This window comes from Camelus bactrianus, chromosome X (genome assembly GCF_048773025.1).
Source record: "Camelus bactrianus isolate YW-2024 breed Bactrian camel chromosome X, ASM4877302v1, whole genome shotgun sequence".
Lineage (NCBI taxonomy): Eukaryota > Metazoa > Chordata > Mammalia > Artiodactyla > Camelidae > Camelus > Camelus bactrianus.
The window spans coordinates 117093557-117109545 of NC_133575.1; the positions used below are offsets into that span (position 1 = coordinate 117093557).

At 58.5% G+C, this 15989-nt stretch overlaps 2 protein-coding genes across 6 annotated transcripts; both read right to left on the minus strand.

Annotated features, from left to right (window-relative positions):
• Positions 1-3540: 3540 nt before the first annotated feature.
• On the minus strand, positions 3541-8496 carry NAA10 (N-alpha-acetyltransferase 10, NatA catalytic subunit). Of its 3 annotated transcripts, none has more exons than XM_074359045.1 (8): positions 8180-8496; positions 7610-7708; positions 7120-7160; positions 6315-6360; positions 6111-6226; positions 5918-5962; positions 4494-4578; positions 3541-3871 (listed from the first exon to the last, which is right to left on the minus strand). In XM_074359045.1, the coding sequence occupies exons 1-8, from the start codon at positions 8198-8200 to the stop codon at positions 3635-3637; spliced, it is 690 nt and encodes a 229-aa protein (XP_074215146.1). In that variant the 5' UTR covers positions 8201-8496; the 3' UTR covers positions 3541-3634. The 3 variants fall into 3 exon arrangements, with proteins under 3 accessions (XP_074215146.1, XP_074215145.1, XP_074215147.1); XM_074359044.1 differs by having other exon boundaries at positions 7102-7160; XM_074359046.1 differs by having other exon boundaries at positions 3541-3968; positions 7102-7160.
• Positions 8497-8632: 136 nt separating this feature from the next.
• Positions 8633-15967, minus strand: RENBP (renin binding protein). 3 transcript variants are annotated; one of them, XM_010964081.3, is made up of 11 exons: positions 15853-15967; positions 15438-15547; positions 15267-15342; positions 15025-15100; positions 14673-14845; positions 13242-13466; positions 12595-12676; positions 12059-12234; positions 11267-11398; positions 8843-8930; positions 8633-8770 (listed from the first exon to the last, which is right to left on the minus strand). In XM_010964081.3, exons 2-11 carry the CDS (start codon positions 15542-15544, stop codon positions 8649-8651), a joined length of 1257 nt encoding a protein of 418 aa, XP_010962383.2. In that variant the 5' UTR covers positions 15545-15547; positions 15853-15967; the 3' UTR covers positions 8633-8648. The 3 variants fall into 3 exon arrangements, with proteins under 3 accessions (XP_010962383.2, XP_045379401.2, XP_074215144.1); XM_045523445.2 differs by having other exon boundaries at positions 15860-15892; XM_074359043.1 differs by having other exon boundaries at positions 15856-15874.
• Between the last annotated feature and the right edge of the window lie 22 nt (positions 15968-15989).

The following is a 15989-nucleotide window of genomic DNA, read 5'->3' on the forward strand; positions in this document are numbered from 1 at the left end:
GCCCCGCCCCGCCCCGCCCCCAGCGCGGCTCCCGGGGCGGGGCGGCCCAGGCCTGGCACCTCCTGCGAGGGTCTGGGGGTGGGGGCGGGGTGGGGGCGAGGCGAGGGGCGGGGGTTCCCACTGTAGCCCGGCCTTGCCGCCCCCTCCCCCTGGGTGCACACCTGGGAGGCCTTGTGCCCTAAGTTCGACTGCGAAGCAGCCAGGGCCAGTGTGAGAGCCCCAAGGTGCCCAGCACACTGGCACCCTCTGGCTGCCATTCCCCCCAACTTCCAGGAGGCTGTCTGGTGACCACTGCCAGACTGCACTTTTCACATCATGGCCACTGGCCGTCAATGCCAGTAAGCAGTTACACCATAGCTGCTCCAGGCCCTGGTCAACTGCTTCCCACAGGCCCACCAGGACATCAGATGGGCCCACCCTCCCCAAGTCACAGCCCCGAGAGAGAAACAGAAGGAGTTGGGAGGGAGAGCTAGCTGGGAAGGAAGGTCAGTACCAGAGAACAGAACCTCAGCCCTTGTTCCCTCCAGGCCCCCTTGAGGGGTGGGGGTGGGGGGCAGAGAGCAGGGTTGGGCTAAGGTTCCCCTTCTGCTCAACCCGGGAGGAACAAGCCTCGTTTCCCCATAGGTGGTTACCACTTCCGGCTGCCGGAAGAGACTCTGCTTTCCCCTGCAGCTTGCACCTGCCCTGTCCTAGCCTGCGGGGCTGGGGAGGGGTGGCCCTCTTCCTGCTCCCTCAGAGCAAGGCCTTCCTGAGCCTGGGGGCACCTTGGGGCCTCCCTTATCCAGGGGTGCTGGAGTTTTCCTTCACCTCTCTCTACCAACTCTAAGTCACAGGGCAACAGTGTTTCTCCAGTATCCTGGGGAGGCCGAATGCAGGCAGCAGGTGACAAGCCAGACTAGATGACTGTCTTCAGTTGGGTGGGAAGGAAATCCCTGGGGCATAAATGGCAAGTGAGGGGCGAAGGCAGGCTCCAGGCTTGTGCCCGGGGAAAGCAGGTCTGTAGACACTAGTACAAGGGGTCCAGACATGTGTGTGCATGGATGTCAAAGTCAGCCTCTGTACAAATGTGGGCACACGTGACCCCGACCTGCTGCTCTGGGAGGAAGGGGAGTCTGTGCAGGTACTTCCTGGCTTTCAACTGTGAGCAATTCTCTTGCCCAGAAAGGGAAAACATACCTCCTCAGCTCCCTGCCCTCCCCACCCCCGCCCTGAGTACTAAGGCCCTTCTTTAAGATGCAATGTGTCCAGGGGGCCTGGGGCTAGAGGGCCTGGGAGCTGGCCCAACCCCAGCAGGAACGCATGCCCCACCTCCACTAACCCCAACAACCTTTGCCCCCTACCCTCCATCTGAGCCCTGACTGGTCCCCCAAAGTCCCTCCCCCATCCAGCAGTGCGAAGCACAGGGCTCAAGCCCACAGGAAACTGCTGTTGAACTGGCATCGGCCCCTACCTTCAAGTGCTCTCCTCTGTCCTTTTACTTTAAGGCTCCAGAAATACTCACGCGATGCTCCCACTCAACCACGCTGTAAAGCCTTGAGTAACTAACTAGCCCTGGCTTTTAGGAGGCTAGTTTGGCATTTAAGGCCCTACTGCTTGCTGCATCCTCAGCTCTGTTGTTCCCCTTCAAAGAATCCCAAAACCCATTATCATCGCGCAGAAGGGGAGGACCAGATCTGCGGGACCTTGCTAAACTTGTCGACGAGTGGAGTGAACATTCAGTCCTGAGGGTTGACCGCAGGGCTGACGTAGTCGGGTCTGCTACGAGGAGGATGGACCAGGGGGAGATGAGGTCGACGGGGAGACTGTTAACAGCCGTCCCTGTCAGATGAAAGCAAGAATTGGGCAGTTAGAGTCCCACATTAAGGTACTGTGAGGCCCCTCCTATTTTCCCACAAGTCAGCTTTCCAGGAGAAGTTTCACAATGCGGGCTTCAGGGGTCAAGGCTGTGCACCTCTGTGTATAGGTTCATCCACTGGGGAGACGCCCCAGGAGCCCACCCTCAGCCACACAGCTGGAGGACGGGTTCCAGCTTTTCCCACCCTCAGCCTCCCAGCCTCGGTTCGGCACCTCGGCGTTGAAGCAGCCCCTCCCAGAGGCGGGTCCTGCAGAGGCGGAGGAAGTGCTGGGCCCCAAGAGCCTGCGGCTTCCCTTCTCTGCCCTCCACCCACGCCGCAGCTCCCACCTCCGCCCAGGAAGCCCAACCGCCGGGGGGCGGCCGAGCGTCAGCGTGCCCGCCCAGGATGCACGGCCAGGAGAGCAGAAGGCGGGCCTGACTGGGTAGGACGGAAGGTGGATGCCGCAGGGCGCCGTGGGAGCCTCCGCCCTCTCCCTCCCACCGGCGCCGGGGCGCGGCCGAGGTAATGCGCATGCACTTCCGCCGCGCGGAGCCCGGCCGCCGGACCAATCAGAGCCTGGGAACGAAGCCCGCCGCGGCTTGCGAACTGGAAGACTGACTCCCCGCGCAGACGGCGGGGCAAGGCTATGCCTTGAGCCAATCAGGATACAGCCTTCCTCCCCCACCCGCAGCCAGCGAGCGAGCAGCCGTGCGCAGGCGCATCTTTCGGTTCCCGGACCAGGCTACTAGTCTCGACTTCCCCGGCTGCCTGTTAGTCACGTGCCATACGCCAGCCAGCGAGAAAGCCGAGCTCACCCCGGTGGCGAATTATTCAGCCTAGCAGGGGAGCAGGGGCATAAGGTACAGTGACAGCTAAGGGGTGCTCAACTCCGCTGGGAGGTGGGCGGCCCAGGCAGAGCCCGCCCAGGGATGAGGAGCTGCAAACAATGGCACTGCAGCTAGAGGGAATGGCAGGGAAGAAAGGCACAGGAGCAAATTTTCGAGTTACAGTGGAAGCTATGAAAAACAGAGGACCTATATTCTACATGAAATTACATTATGCATTTGTCAAAACCCAGAGTGCACAACTGGGAAATGTAAACTCTGGACTGTAGTTAACGTATAAATATTGGCTCAATTTTAACAAATGTAGCACTTAATGCAAAATGTTAATAACGGGGGAACATGAGAAGAGCGGTCCATAAGAACTCTATCCGCTCAGTTCTGTAAATCTAAAACTACCAGAAATAAAGTCCACTAATTATTTTCAAACAAAGGCTTCGTTTAGGGAGTAGATTCAAGGGGTGTTATGGTGGTCTAACACACAGGGTTCGCTGACCTTTTGGTTGGCAGGGAAGGGAAGAATCAGGGACAGTTGCCAGGGCTTGAGCAGCTGGGTAGCTGGTTGGGCCATTCCTGAGACAGGACATTGGGAGGTAAGCCCAATGGGCAGCTGGACTGACGCATCTGGAACCTAGCAAGGCGGCAGCAGAGCAGGACTCTGAAGGCCCCAGAGTGCCAGGGTCTCCTTCCCTGGGGACCCGAAGACGGCTAGAAGCCATCACACTTGACAAAGCTCTTCCCTTCTAGGTGGGCTTGGCAGGACACATTGTGCCAAAAGGCTATGAGGTCTACACCCAGAGGGACGCAGAAGGGCCAGACACACACACATACCCCCAAAAATGTGTACACTAGCACACACAAACTCCCCAAGGCCACTGGGTGAAGTTTATTGTGAAAGCCTTCCAGGTGGAGGACGGAATGGGCAGGCCAGGGCAGGGAGAAGAGCACAGGCAGGCTCTAGGAGGCTGAGTCAGAGGCCTCTGAGCTGTCCTTGACATCGGTGCTCTCTGTGGTCTCGCTGACCTCGCTGAGGTCCTTGCTGTCACCGCCGCTATCCTCAGCAGCCAGGCCCTTTTCCTCACGACAGGCCTCTCCGGAGCTTGGAAGTGAATTGCCCCTGCTCTCCACCTTGTTCTCGATGGAGCCCAGCACCACGTGCCTGCCCTTCTCTTTCAGCTCCAGGTGCCGCCTCAGCTGCCGCCAGGAACCCAGGGGGAGGCGGGAGGAAGGAGACAGGGCCTAAATTTCTAGACCACGAAGGCCTCTCCCACCGCCTTTGCCTTGTTGCTGGCTGGGGCCAGGGGCAAGAGGAGAGGTGGCAAGGCCCGGGTCAGGAAACCCAGGACTGAGTCAGGAGACCTAGTCTGAGTCTTGGTGCGGCCTCTCCTGGAAAGGGCAGGTGCCCAAGACTCCCTCACGGGCTGGGGCCCCTGAGGAGCCTTGGGCAGAACCTTGACTTTCTCTTCAGCCTGGCTTTATCTGAGCCCTGAGCCTTGGAGCAGGCCCTGGTCGTCCTCGGGTCCTGCCTCTCAGCACATCCAGGGGCCTCCTCCCACCTCTCACATCACGCCTCAGACAAAGGAACCTTGGGCCTACGGCTGCCTTTATAGCCCTACTAAGGTCCAGCTCCCCACCAGGCAGCTAAGGAAGCTGAGGGGAGAGGGCCGTGACTCCTGGCCACACAGCCGCCAGGGCTGGCACCTCGTCCATCTCTCCTCCAGCCATCGTGGGCCTCCAACTGTCTCAGGGCCGCCCCTGCTTGACTTGTTTTTCTTTGTCTGCGAGGACTGCGGCCCTGGCCCCATGGGGCTCTTACCTCATCAGCCATCTGGGTGAGATCCCGCTTCATCGCGTATGCATCCTCCCCGTCTGCGTAGTATTTGGGCTCCACCTCACTGATCCTGGGGGCAGGGAGTGAAGAGGAGGGCAACCCAAATCAGAGGGCAAATTCCCCTCCACCGTCTGGCATCATATGCTAATGGGGCAGGGTGTCATCCCCTCCACCACCACCCCTCGAAGGGCCCTTTGGGAGACATTTCCAATGTAGCCTTCCCTGTGCTTTCTCCAACAGTAAGTAGCATTCAGCTCTCCCCATACTGCCCCATCCTGCCACCATCCAGTATCCCTAACCTGGCTACCAAGGATCTGTTTCTGTGGTTTCCTGTGAGCTGAAGCCCTGAATTCAGCAGTCCTTCCCTCCCTGCTCTGCTCCCTATCACTGACCGAGCGTGCAGGGCTGACTCCCATGCCTAGACGGGAGAGTGGTCTGGGGCCCCTGTTCTTGGCCATCATTACCGGGCAGCGTGGCCCCCAGCACCAGCAGCTCAGGGGCCAAGCCTGCGCTGAGAGGGGTGTGTGCAGGCTTGGGCACCCTGCCACTGGAAGGGGAGCTGGACTGGTCAGCCTAGAGAGGCCTGCCTGCCCTAAGACCAAGGAATTGACCACCAGAGGCATCTACATCCGGGTCAAAGATCCTTCCTCAAATGCCCATTCTGGAGGCCACTTGCCTTCCTGCAGTCCTTCCTCATCCCCCACCGAACTGAAGCTGAGTGCTGTCTCAGTGGGCCCTCCATAGACAGCCCACCCAGCCTCACTTTCCAGTGGCTCTTGCCACCACGTCCTGGGCATCTCAGTTCCCTGCCAGGCTCTCTGTCCTGTGTGGGGCACACAGTGACTCCCACATCCCTGGGGAGGCCTGCACTTATCCACTAGGACACCCTGGGCTCTAGACCCCTCTGGGGCTCTTGCCAGCAGCCCTTCCTGCCTGGATGTGCTTAGGTTTCTATAGAACCACATCTTTCTTTTTTCTGGTCCTGCTCAGATGATTCTAGGTGCCTGGTCACTTGCAGTCCTCGGTTTCTGCCCATGTCCTGGGCCCTCATCTCTACTCCCAAACTTTCGCTGAAAAGCCTGTGTGCTCGCTCTTCACCATGCTGCCCCCTTCACCTGGCCCCACCAGCATCAAGCAACTGTTCTTCCACCCGACAAAAAGCACCAGATGTCCTCCTGAATCACAACTGCAGCAGGCAAGTGCTGCTGCCACTGAGAGTGGGGGAGGCATCCTGGCAGCGTGTGGAGTCCATGGCCTGCTCCCATCTTGGCCAAATCCAAGTCTTTCCTCTGGCTGCCCACCGCCCCCCTCGCCCCCCTGCCTGGAAGGCAGCTCAGGTCATCTCAGCCACCTGGATAAGTCAGACCTGGGACCATACCACTCCATTAGAAAAAGCTAGATCTACTTACTGAAAGTTGAGGGTGTTGGAATAGAGGTGCAGGGCGGCCCGGTTACTGCAGGGGAATAAGGCACTGCTGAGCTGCACAGACTTGCACTAATCCCACTTCCCACTCTTCTCCGAAAGTCAAAGCACCCCAGGACCCACATCAAGACAGTGTCTCCCGCCCCGCCACTTCCCTTGCCCTCAGCCCTGGCTTCCACCTCTTCCTGACATGCAGGGAGACGTATTTGGCATTGAAGTTCTCTATCATGGCTCGGGAGGCCTGGTCCATCAGCTTCTGAGCCAGGCCGAGGCGCCGGTGGGAACGCTTCACAGCCTGGTGGGAGAAAGGTGGGACCTCAAGGGGCCGCACCAACTAACTTCGGCTCCATGCCCCCACCCCAAGCACGGGGGGCCCTACGCACCAGGGAAGTGATATGTCCGTGGGGCACGTCATCGGGGTCCTCTTCCCTAGAGCAAGAAGACAGGAGAGAGGCTAGGAAGGAACCCCAAAGTGCCCCTAGACCCAGAGTGGGGGAGAGCTGGGACACTATCCCCCCCCAAACCCCAGGCAGCAGCCAAAAGACAAGCGCAGTGTCAGTGGAATACTGTTCAGTGCTAAAAAGCAATGAGCTACAGAGCCCTGAACAGACATGGAGGAAACTTCAATGCATATGACTAAGTGAAAGCCAGTCTGAAATAGCCACACATTGTATGATTCTGGAAAAGGTAAAACTATGGAGACGGTAAAGAGATCCATGTTTACCAGGGGTTGGAGAGGAGGGAGGGATGAACGGATGATTTTCAGGGCAGTGAAACTGCTCTGTGTGATACCACAGTAGTGGGTACACGTTGTTCCACATTTGTCTCTAGAAGGTAGAACTCAAAGAGTGAAACTTAATTAATGTCAACTGTGGACTCTGATAATAACGGAGCAATATTGGTCCATCATTTGTAACAAGTGTATCACAAGATGTTAACGAGAGGACACTAGGGAAAAGACTGGAAGGGTTGTATGGGAACTCTACTTGCTGCTCAGTTTTTCTGTAAAGCTAAAGAACAGTCTACTAGCTAATTAAAAAGAAAAACCCAACCCAGGCAGCATCCATCAGACACACGCGGGGTACATGCCCCTCCTCCAAAGTACCCCTACTCCCACCCGCTGGCCCCAGCTCAGGCACCAGGCTTGTCTCTCCCTCCTTGGTGACTCACATTTTGGCCAGGACGTACCCCACAATCTTCCCGTTCTCATCCTCAGCGATGTAAGAGAGCTGGGTGACACGGAGGAAAGAGAAGTCAGAAAACAGCTTCTGGCCCGAGCTGGAGGAGCCCTTAGGGGATAACCGGCCCGGGCACCTGCCTCTCACCGTGTGCATGACAGATAGAACCCATCGAGTGGTGAGTTCAGTGACAGCTCCTGACCACTGGGCCAAGTGGTTTGGTTTCCCCACACCACACTGTGCCCAGCAGAGGACAGATGCAGGTGGAATCCTGCCTCTGACTTGGCCCTGTTCTTCGCCCCTCTTCAGGCACCTCGTTTCCACCCCCGCACCACCCCAGCTGAAAACACTCAGGGTCTCTTTCATCCATGCGCTCCTCTGGGCTCTTTACGATCTGGCTTATTCCTTCCAGACCTGGTCGGCCTACTCCTCCCAAGCCGACCCAGGCTGGAATTGCCTTGGCCTTGTTTCCCCCATCCCCAAAGTCAAAAGCTGCCCACCTGGGGCCAGGAAAGGCCATGGTAGAAGTAGTATTTCATCTGGTAGTTCTCCGGCAAGCACAAGAGGTTGCAGTGCTGCATGTTCATCAGGTCTTCTGGCTGCGGGGGGAGGAGGACAGTGGAATGCAGTCAGGCTAGGGGCAGTGGTGACTAAGTAGGCCTCAGTCGTGCTAGAACCCTGCTCACTGTCTGTCTAATCACTGACCCCTCCCCCCGCAGGGCTGGGCGGGTGCTGTGACTATCTGTCTCTGCACAGGCCTGACCCACAGCCGCTGTGCAAAAACTGTTCCAGGAACGAACGTGAGCGCCAGGAAGCTGCCGGACACAAGCCAACTGAGCCCCGACATCCCGCAAAGAAGGGGTTCGCAGCCCCTGCCCTGCGTCCCCAGCTCCCCCAGCCTCCTCTTCAGGTAGGTCCAGCCGCACGGGGAGGGTGGCCTTCTCTTTTCCGCGCGGGGCAGTCGCAGGCGCGCAGGGCGACTGGCCCGGGGCTCGGCCGGGCCCATGTGCACGCGGCCACCGGGCTCCGCTCTCACGCGGCGCGGACAGGCTCCGGCCCCGGCTCCTCACCCTCGCATTGCGGATGTTCATAACGGCGGCAGGGCTCGCGGCTCCCAGCGGGTCGTGAACGCGGAGTCAGCTGCCGCCGCGCTGCGAAGCGACGCCGGGGCTGCCAGGCCACGGCTGGGGCTGGAGCTGGGTCCGGGATCGCGGGGGCGGTGGCGGAAGGGGCGGTGCGTGCCGGGCCCGGCCACCGGCCGGAAGTGCGCGCCGCCGGACCCGCCTTCCCGGCCGCTCGGCCAATGTGCAGGCCGGGCCAAGGGAGGGGTGGGGCCTCTCGGCGGGGCGGGCCGGGGCAGGGCGGGCCAATGGCCGGGCAGGCCTCGGCGCGGGGCGGGCCTATTTGCAGGGTGGGAGGGTCCAGCGCGCGGGACCTGCCACTGTCCCGGCGAGCAGGTGCCGTCTAGCCAGCGGAGCGGTTGCTCCCCTTCCGCGACCCCACAGACACTCGCACACGGGCAGTGGAGCAGGCTCAGCTTTATTCTGCGCCTCGGCGGGCGGGGTCAGGGACCGGGCGGGCCGGGGCCAGAGCAGGGCGGCTCAGCAGGGCGCTCAGCATCTCCTCGCACATGGCGAGACACCGCGGCACATGGAAGCAGCCTGAGGGGAGAGGCAGGTTGGCTGGGCTGGGGGCAGCCGATCCCCTGCGACCCCGCCCTGTCCCCCACTCACCTTTGAAAGGACCCCCCTTGATAGTGAGGGCGACCTTCCCTTCTCGGTTCAGGTAGCCAAACCATTCCCCATACTCAGGATCGCGAAACTGCAATCACAAGGAGGCAGTGACAGGTAGCGCCTGCAGGAGCCGCCCAGATGCCACAGGCCTGGGGAAGGGGCGTTCACCGTCCCCACTAAGTCGCTACCCCGGGATCAGAGCCCTGGCAGACCCCAGGTAACATGGCTCCAGAATCAGTGCTCTTAAACGAGATCCCGCGTCCTGGACAAAGATGGAAGCGAGGGGCTTTCCCTTTTCCTTTTTCAGCAGTGGGGTGGGAGTCTGCACCTAGATTATCCACTTGGGAAAGGGGCCACAGGCTGTGAAATGAAACATTGCAAGATAGAGTAAAAAGAACCTGCTTGGAGATGATAGAAAAGTTCCCTATCTTGATTGTGCTGGTGGTTACAGTTATATGCATCGTTATACCTCAGTGAACTGAACACTTACAATGGATACATTTTAGTGTATATAAATTGTACTTCAATAAAATTCATTTAAAGAAAGAAAGAGAACCCTGGTGGAAGTGCTGACCTGTCATGGACCTTTGTAGCAAGTTGCTCCCTTAGAGCTCCTGTTCCCTGCTTCAGTAGATGAGCTCGTCACAAACACACATCTGGCTCCCTCGGAGCCACCTGAAGCCTACCCTTGCCCAGCAGCTCTGCGGACTCATTCTAAATGCCTTTCTTCTCTCCAGCCCACATCCCATCAGGCACCTGTCCCCTGGAGGCTTGTCAGCTCCTTCCAGAAGTTCAGAGCCCTGGCCTAGGCCCTTCTCTTTCCTCCCCTGATAGAGACTTCAGTGGAACCCCTTCTCAGAAGGATCATAGAAGAAATCAATGACATTGAAGTCCATTATCAAAATGTCTTTTTAAATTGGGACCTGTGAGTTGGTGTATTCTGCTTCAGAGGGGGTAAAACTAGTTCCTTATCTCTTCATTCTATCTTTCTAGTGACATGGTTTGTGTCCTTATTTTTCAATTACTTGATCTGACACAGGAAGATAACAAAGGATTTCACTGTTTTCCTGTCCAGTCATTCCATGGATGTCTGAATTTTTGCTTTTTGTATTCTGTTATGATTAGTGCGTAATGATTCACCTGTTGATTTAAGCTTCTGAAATTGTTCAATGCCATCGCTCTTTCTTTAAAATGTATTCCTTAAATTTCACTTTATGCAGTTAAAACTGATGGCCTTGAACACACGTTCTTTATGTATGCATTCAGTACTAAGACGTATCGCCGTGGGCCTCATGATGCGTAGGTTTGGGAGTAGTGATGAGTGTGTGCAAACGTAACATGAACACACTTGGGATTTCTTTTTTTGTTTTTTTTCCACACTTGGGATTTCTATTGGTGACAAAGTCAGCCTCTGCTAGCACGGCTGTGGTTTCCTGCTTTCATTCATAGCAGAAGCAAAAGCTGAATTTCAGTTAGAGGTTAGTGCAAATAACGATGTAATTTTCTCCCAGGTTTCAAAACTCATGGACCCCAGAATGAGACCACCTGTTATAATCCCTCCTGTCTGCGATTTACTAATGGAGTGAGTTGTGGCTTGAGAAACACATCAGGGATCTTCATTCATTCACCATCAGGCTCAGCACCCGAGGTGCCCCTCGGGAGCAGCTGGTACAGCTCATCACTCTGCTCTTAGCACTTCGGTCCCCTGGGGTGGAGAGGGGGGGCCTAGCTTCCTCCCTACCTCACAGCTGGGTCTTGTCTCCTTTGCTGGGCCCTCCTATTCCTTCCTCTCTTTTCCTTCTGAACCCTCAAAGCTCACCTTGCCTCATGGCTTGCAGTATCAACTATATTCTTACGATGCCCAAACAATTGTGGCCAGCCCAGACCTCTCCTGCTTGACCAGGCTCTGAGCCCTGTGCCCACTGCCATGCCCACCCCAGGCCAGGCCCCCCACTCACTGGCCAGGATGACAGCCACAGTCCCGTCTCCCTGCCTTCACCTGGTGCCCTCCAGCCTTCCCTCCCAAAGTCCTAGGACCAAGGAATGCCAAGGTCCGACAGGTGACTCCTCTGTGCAGAGCACCCCTTCCACCTTTTCCCCCTCCCGCTGGCCCCCCAGTCCTCTGACCTTGCTTTATTTTCCAGAGTTCTCATCACCATGTATGTGTTTCCTTGTTTACCTCTTTATGGTCAGTCCTACCACCACCACCACTGCCACCAAAATATGAGTCCAGTGGGGCAGGGGCCACTCTGTTGACTGAACAGAGGGCAGCAGGGCTGGGGCCTTCAGGAACTCTTAGACCTGCTGAGGGACCACGTCGGAGAAAGTCTGGCCCCGGCCTGCTTGGGGAGGAGTGGCCGTCTGCTATCTCCTCCCACCCCCACTGAGCCCACAGAGGGCCGTGGGCCGGGAAGCAGCACATACCTGGCGGAAGGTGTACTCGGCTACCTGGTAGAACACGTGCAGCAAGGTGGGGTCCCCGCCGTCACTGTAGCCCATGAGGAAGGCAATCATGGCCTCACTGTGTGGCCACCAGAGCTTCATGGCCCACTCTAGCTGCAGGCAGAGCAGAGGTGGGCAGCTGAGAGCCCAGGGTCCCGCCCTCCACCACCCCTCTTGGAAGGAAAGGCACCTCCTGCATTCAGGTCCCGGCTCAGACTCCATCCAGCCCAAGCACATGGAGCTGAAGAACAGGCTGCACATCTCTGGGAGTTGTAAGCGCCCTTCAGAGTGGGACCAGCCTCCTGACCCAGATACAGCCCAAGTAGCCCCTTCCAAGGGCCAGGATGGGGTGGGCTCCACTTTAGCCCTGGAATCAGAACCCTGTCTGTCTCATCAGTCTGTCTAAGGCCCCTTGGTCACTCAGCCCCTGTCAGTGGCAGCATCAGCCACCCTCTGCAGAGCTCAGCAGGACCAAGGCGCAATCAGAGACAAAAGACACAGGGAGCAAGTCTGCTCCCACTGCTGGGGCCTTACGATCACTTGGAGAGCCTTTCAAAGGTCAAGGGATGCACGTCTCCACATCAGCGTTGTTGGCTGTGCTCCCTCGCGGCCTCCCTGTGTGCACGAGGTCGAGGACCACTAGCACAGAAGCCAAGACTTGCCCCTGGGGTCATACTGGGCAAGTTCACTACTCTGAGCCCTGGTTCCCCCTCTGTGAAGTGAGTGATGACAGCACCCACCTCCCAGGCCAGAGAGCCTTAGCACCATTCCCACCTGGGTGGGGCAGAGGCCGTCAGCATCCTGGAAGGAGAAGAGGCCTCCATGCTCAGGGTCCCATCCAGAGCGGAAAGGCAACAATAGGAACTTGTCGATAATGTGGGCTCGGAGCACGGGGTCCCCTCTTCGGTGGGTGTGGCGGAGCAGGAACCAGCCGGCTTCCAGGGCGTGGCCTGGTGAGGACTTGGAGTGAGGCCGGCGGTGGTCCTCCCCCAGGTGGGGGCGCTTGAGCCCTCGTTCTGACCGCTGGCTCCCTTCCTATCTGCCTAGCAGTGGGGGCTGCTCTGAGCTCCCCAGTCTGACTGCCACTCTCCTGCAGAGAGCTTGCCCTCCCAAGTCTGTCCCAGAGTCGCTCTCCTGCTGCTAACACTCCAGCATGAGAGGACTGTCCCCCCTTCTCTGCCTGCCCCTCTGTGGGCAGCAGATGGAGGGAGGAAAGCAGTCCCCAGGCACTGCCTACATCTGAAGCCCAGAACCCAAGGCGGAGTGCTCCCTTCTTCCTGGGTGGCCTCCCAGCCCACCCTGCCCCTCACCTGGGTTCTGGTGTCTCCCCAAGCAGCCAGAAAGTTCCTCCCCATCCTCGGACACATGCTCCAGCACAGCCTGCCCATCCCTCTGCCAAGGAAGCAGTAGAAAGTAGTTCTGCCTTCAGCACCTACCCTCCCTTGCCCCACCTAGTTCCATCATCCCACCAGAAAGATGCCTCTTCCCCTCCCCCACCCCCTCCCTCCCGGATCTTCAGGCTTGCGGGGCCTGGCTCAGAGGGGCATTTGAGGTGGAGCCAATTCACTCCCAAGGGTCTGGGCCAGTTCTAATCCTTGCTTTGAGCCTCGGCCCCCTGATGTGAAAAGGGCAAAACATTGAACATGGACAGAGATTGGGCAGACTGGGCTGAACCACAGAGGCCTGGGACAAACTTGGGTCTGGCCGCATTTCTTGCTTCGTGGGGCCCTGGCACCCACCCTCCTGCCCTCACCGCACCCGGCTCCCCCGGGGCCCTCCTCCACCTTCTTGAGGGTCCTTGGCCACACCTCACCCCGGCGGAGCCTCCCCAAGTTTCCCTGTCTGTAAAGGGGCCCATCGGGGCCCAGTGCAGGGTGGATGTGGGCAGAGGAGGGGTCGCCCTGCCCCCAGCTCCCCAGGCCCTGTCAGGCAGCTTGTATCAGCCTCCAGCCCCCACCTGGACGTGCTGCAGGACCCTCTGAGCGCACCAGTCCCCCAGCTCTGCATATTTGCCCGCCAGCTCCTCGTCCTCCTCCCCGAGCTGGTCCACCAGGTTGAGCAGCATCATGGGCACCGCCATGGACTCCGTGGCCGGGGCCCCAGGGAGCTGGGGCCGGCCCAACCCAGAAGGGTCCTCACGCACCCAGTGTATGATCTGATCCATCATCTCCACTGCTTCACTCTGGGGGTTGGGGAGGGGAGGTCCAGACTGAGGCTGCATCCCACCCAGCCTGGGCCCCCAGGTCCTGACCTGCTGGGCCCCCAGGTCTTGACCCTGGGGTGGGTGAGCCATCTCTCCCCACCCATTCATAGGACACCTTCACCAAGGCCAACTCTGGGCCTGGGCCTGGGTTAGATCCTTGGGGCAGGTTGGGCCTGCCCTACCCTGCCTCAGGGGCTTCCAGTCTGGGGATGCAGACCACTCCCAGGCCTCGAGGTCAGGTTTGAAAGCAAAAGGGGGCCCAGGGAGGAGGGAGCAGCCCCCTCCCATCCAGGGCCAAGCACACATTAGTCCCTCAGAAACTGAGCAGGGCCCTGCAGGGCCTTTCTGGGAATAGACCACTTGTCTCCTGTGTCTTGTTTGTAGAAAGGCTTTAGCCTTCTAGGCCTCTCCCAAGTTCCAAAAAGCACATTTAATCAGAGAAGTGAGAAGATCTAGACACAAAGGAAAACAGTCAAGCAAGACAAAAGAATCATAATTTAGCCATTAAAGAAAGTCAAGGACCTTTAATTTAGTTCCTCCCCAAGGGCTAGAGGCAATATTCTGAGCCATATCCTTGAGTTGTTTTGCATGTACTGAAACCCCCACCAGGTGGAAGAAGATAACTGCGTGCTGACCACCAGCTCCTTGACCTCAGACTGGTTAGAGCCAGAAGGTTGATGATTGAGATTCTGAAACATCACCCTGTTACCTTATTACCAACCAATCAGAGAATTGTGCATGAGCCGATCACAGACACAGTGACTCTCTTCCTAACACTGTTTTTTAAAACTCTTCCCTGAAGGACATCCAGGAGTTCAGGTCTTTTGAGCATGAGCTGCCCGTTTTCCTTGCTTGGCACCTGCAATAAACGCTGTACTTCCCTTCACCACAACCCGGTGTTAGTAGATGGGCTTTACTGCGAGTGGGCAATCAGACCCAAGTTTGGTTTAGTAGCATCTCTGTGCCCAGGACCCCTGTGGGTGGGTGTGGGCCTTGGGGAATCACCCGTAGACAAACAGTGACAATACAGCACAACAAGGGCCAGGGATGACCCTAGGCTGTGCAGGCTGAGAGGAAGGACTGTGGTGGACGACAGACCCAGCCTGCAGACAGGACCTAGGGGACAGCACTGCCCAGCACAGGCGAGGGCATGGAGACTCTCAGGGCAGCCGTCCTCCTACGCACCTGGTAACGTGCTTCCCCTGTCACTCTCCACAGCTCGTTCATGGCCATGGTGTAGAAACACTCGCTGAAGATGGTCCGCTGCACCTTGACCGGGCGGCCATCCCTTGTCAGCACAAAGGCACACTTCTTTGCAGGAGGTGCCACTCGGGCAGAATGCAGCAAAAATTCGCCACCTGGTGGTTGGGAAGCTGGCAGGCTAGAACTTGGGTGAGGACACCCCCCACCTCCCCTTCCTCCCTACCTGTGAGCATACCCCACCCTTCCCTGCTTCTAGACCCCTCTAGGAACTAGGCACGCGTGCGCTAAGTAACATGGAGGGGCCTCTGGGGAGATGGGGACAGGGAGGGGTCACCCGCTCTAGCTGCATCCAGAAGCTCAGGGCGGCGGAAGCGCTCAAGCCTGCGGTACAGGTGACAATACATCCACACCTGTAGGGGAGTGGAGGGACCACAGCTTAAGTGGTGAGCAGCACAACCCTCAGGGCTGGGGTGAGGGGGAGTCCTCTGTGCCCCTGTTGTGGGGGGAAGAGTGTGGAGCCGACCGGGACTTGGCTTCTGCCCCTGGGAGAGCTGCAAGCCTGAGCATGTCTCCTACCTGCCTCCCCTGCAGCCAGACATACTTGAGGTCATCATACACCTGGCCATCACGGCCAAGGCATGTGAAGAAGCCCCTGTGGGAAATGCAAGTCGGATTCAGCTGAGAGCGAGGTGGGGATTCAGGAGGGGCAAGGACCCCCGCCGTGGGCACCAGGAGGGCGAGGCGCACCCGTGCTCCTGGTCATGGGAGTGCTCCAACCAGAAAGCCACCACCCGGTCCAGCTCTTGCCCCACACGCTCCTTCCAGGCCTGCAGAGTCTCTCTCTCCTTCTCCATTTCCTGGGGAAATTCAGACGTGGTGGCGCACCTTCCCCACAAACCTCCCCATCTGACCCGGGCCCAGATCCCTCAATGGATTCCTTGGTGCCCCAGGTCACCCCAGGCTCGAGTGGACCCCAGGGCTGCCTGACTCGTGTCCCCTAGGCCCCCAGCCCTCGGGAGTCAGCCCTCAGGATTCCCACCATCCCTGTGTGGGTCTGCCCTCCGGACAGAGATTGGCCCCAGGACTCATCCCACCGTCCCAGGGACCCTCCAGGACAACACCCTCCCCGTCCGTCCCCCCTGCCCCGCCAGGGGCCCAATACCACTGGCCTGCCACACTCGGAGACCGTCGCTTATCCTTCCCTCTCCTCCAGGAAGCCTGAGGGAGCAGATCCCGGTCCCGTGACTGTCCCTCAGCTGACCCAGCCTCGCCCCACCCACCCCTCCCCCCAGGTTCCTC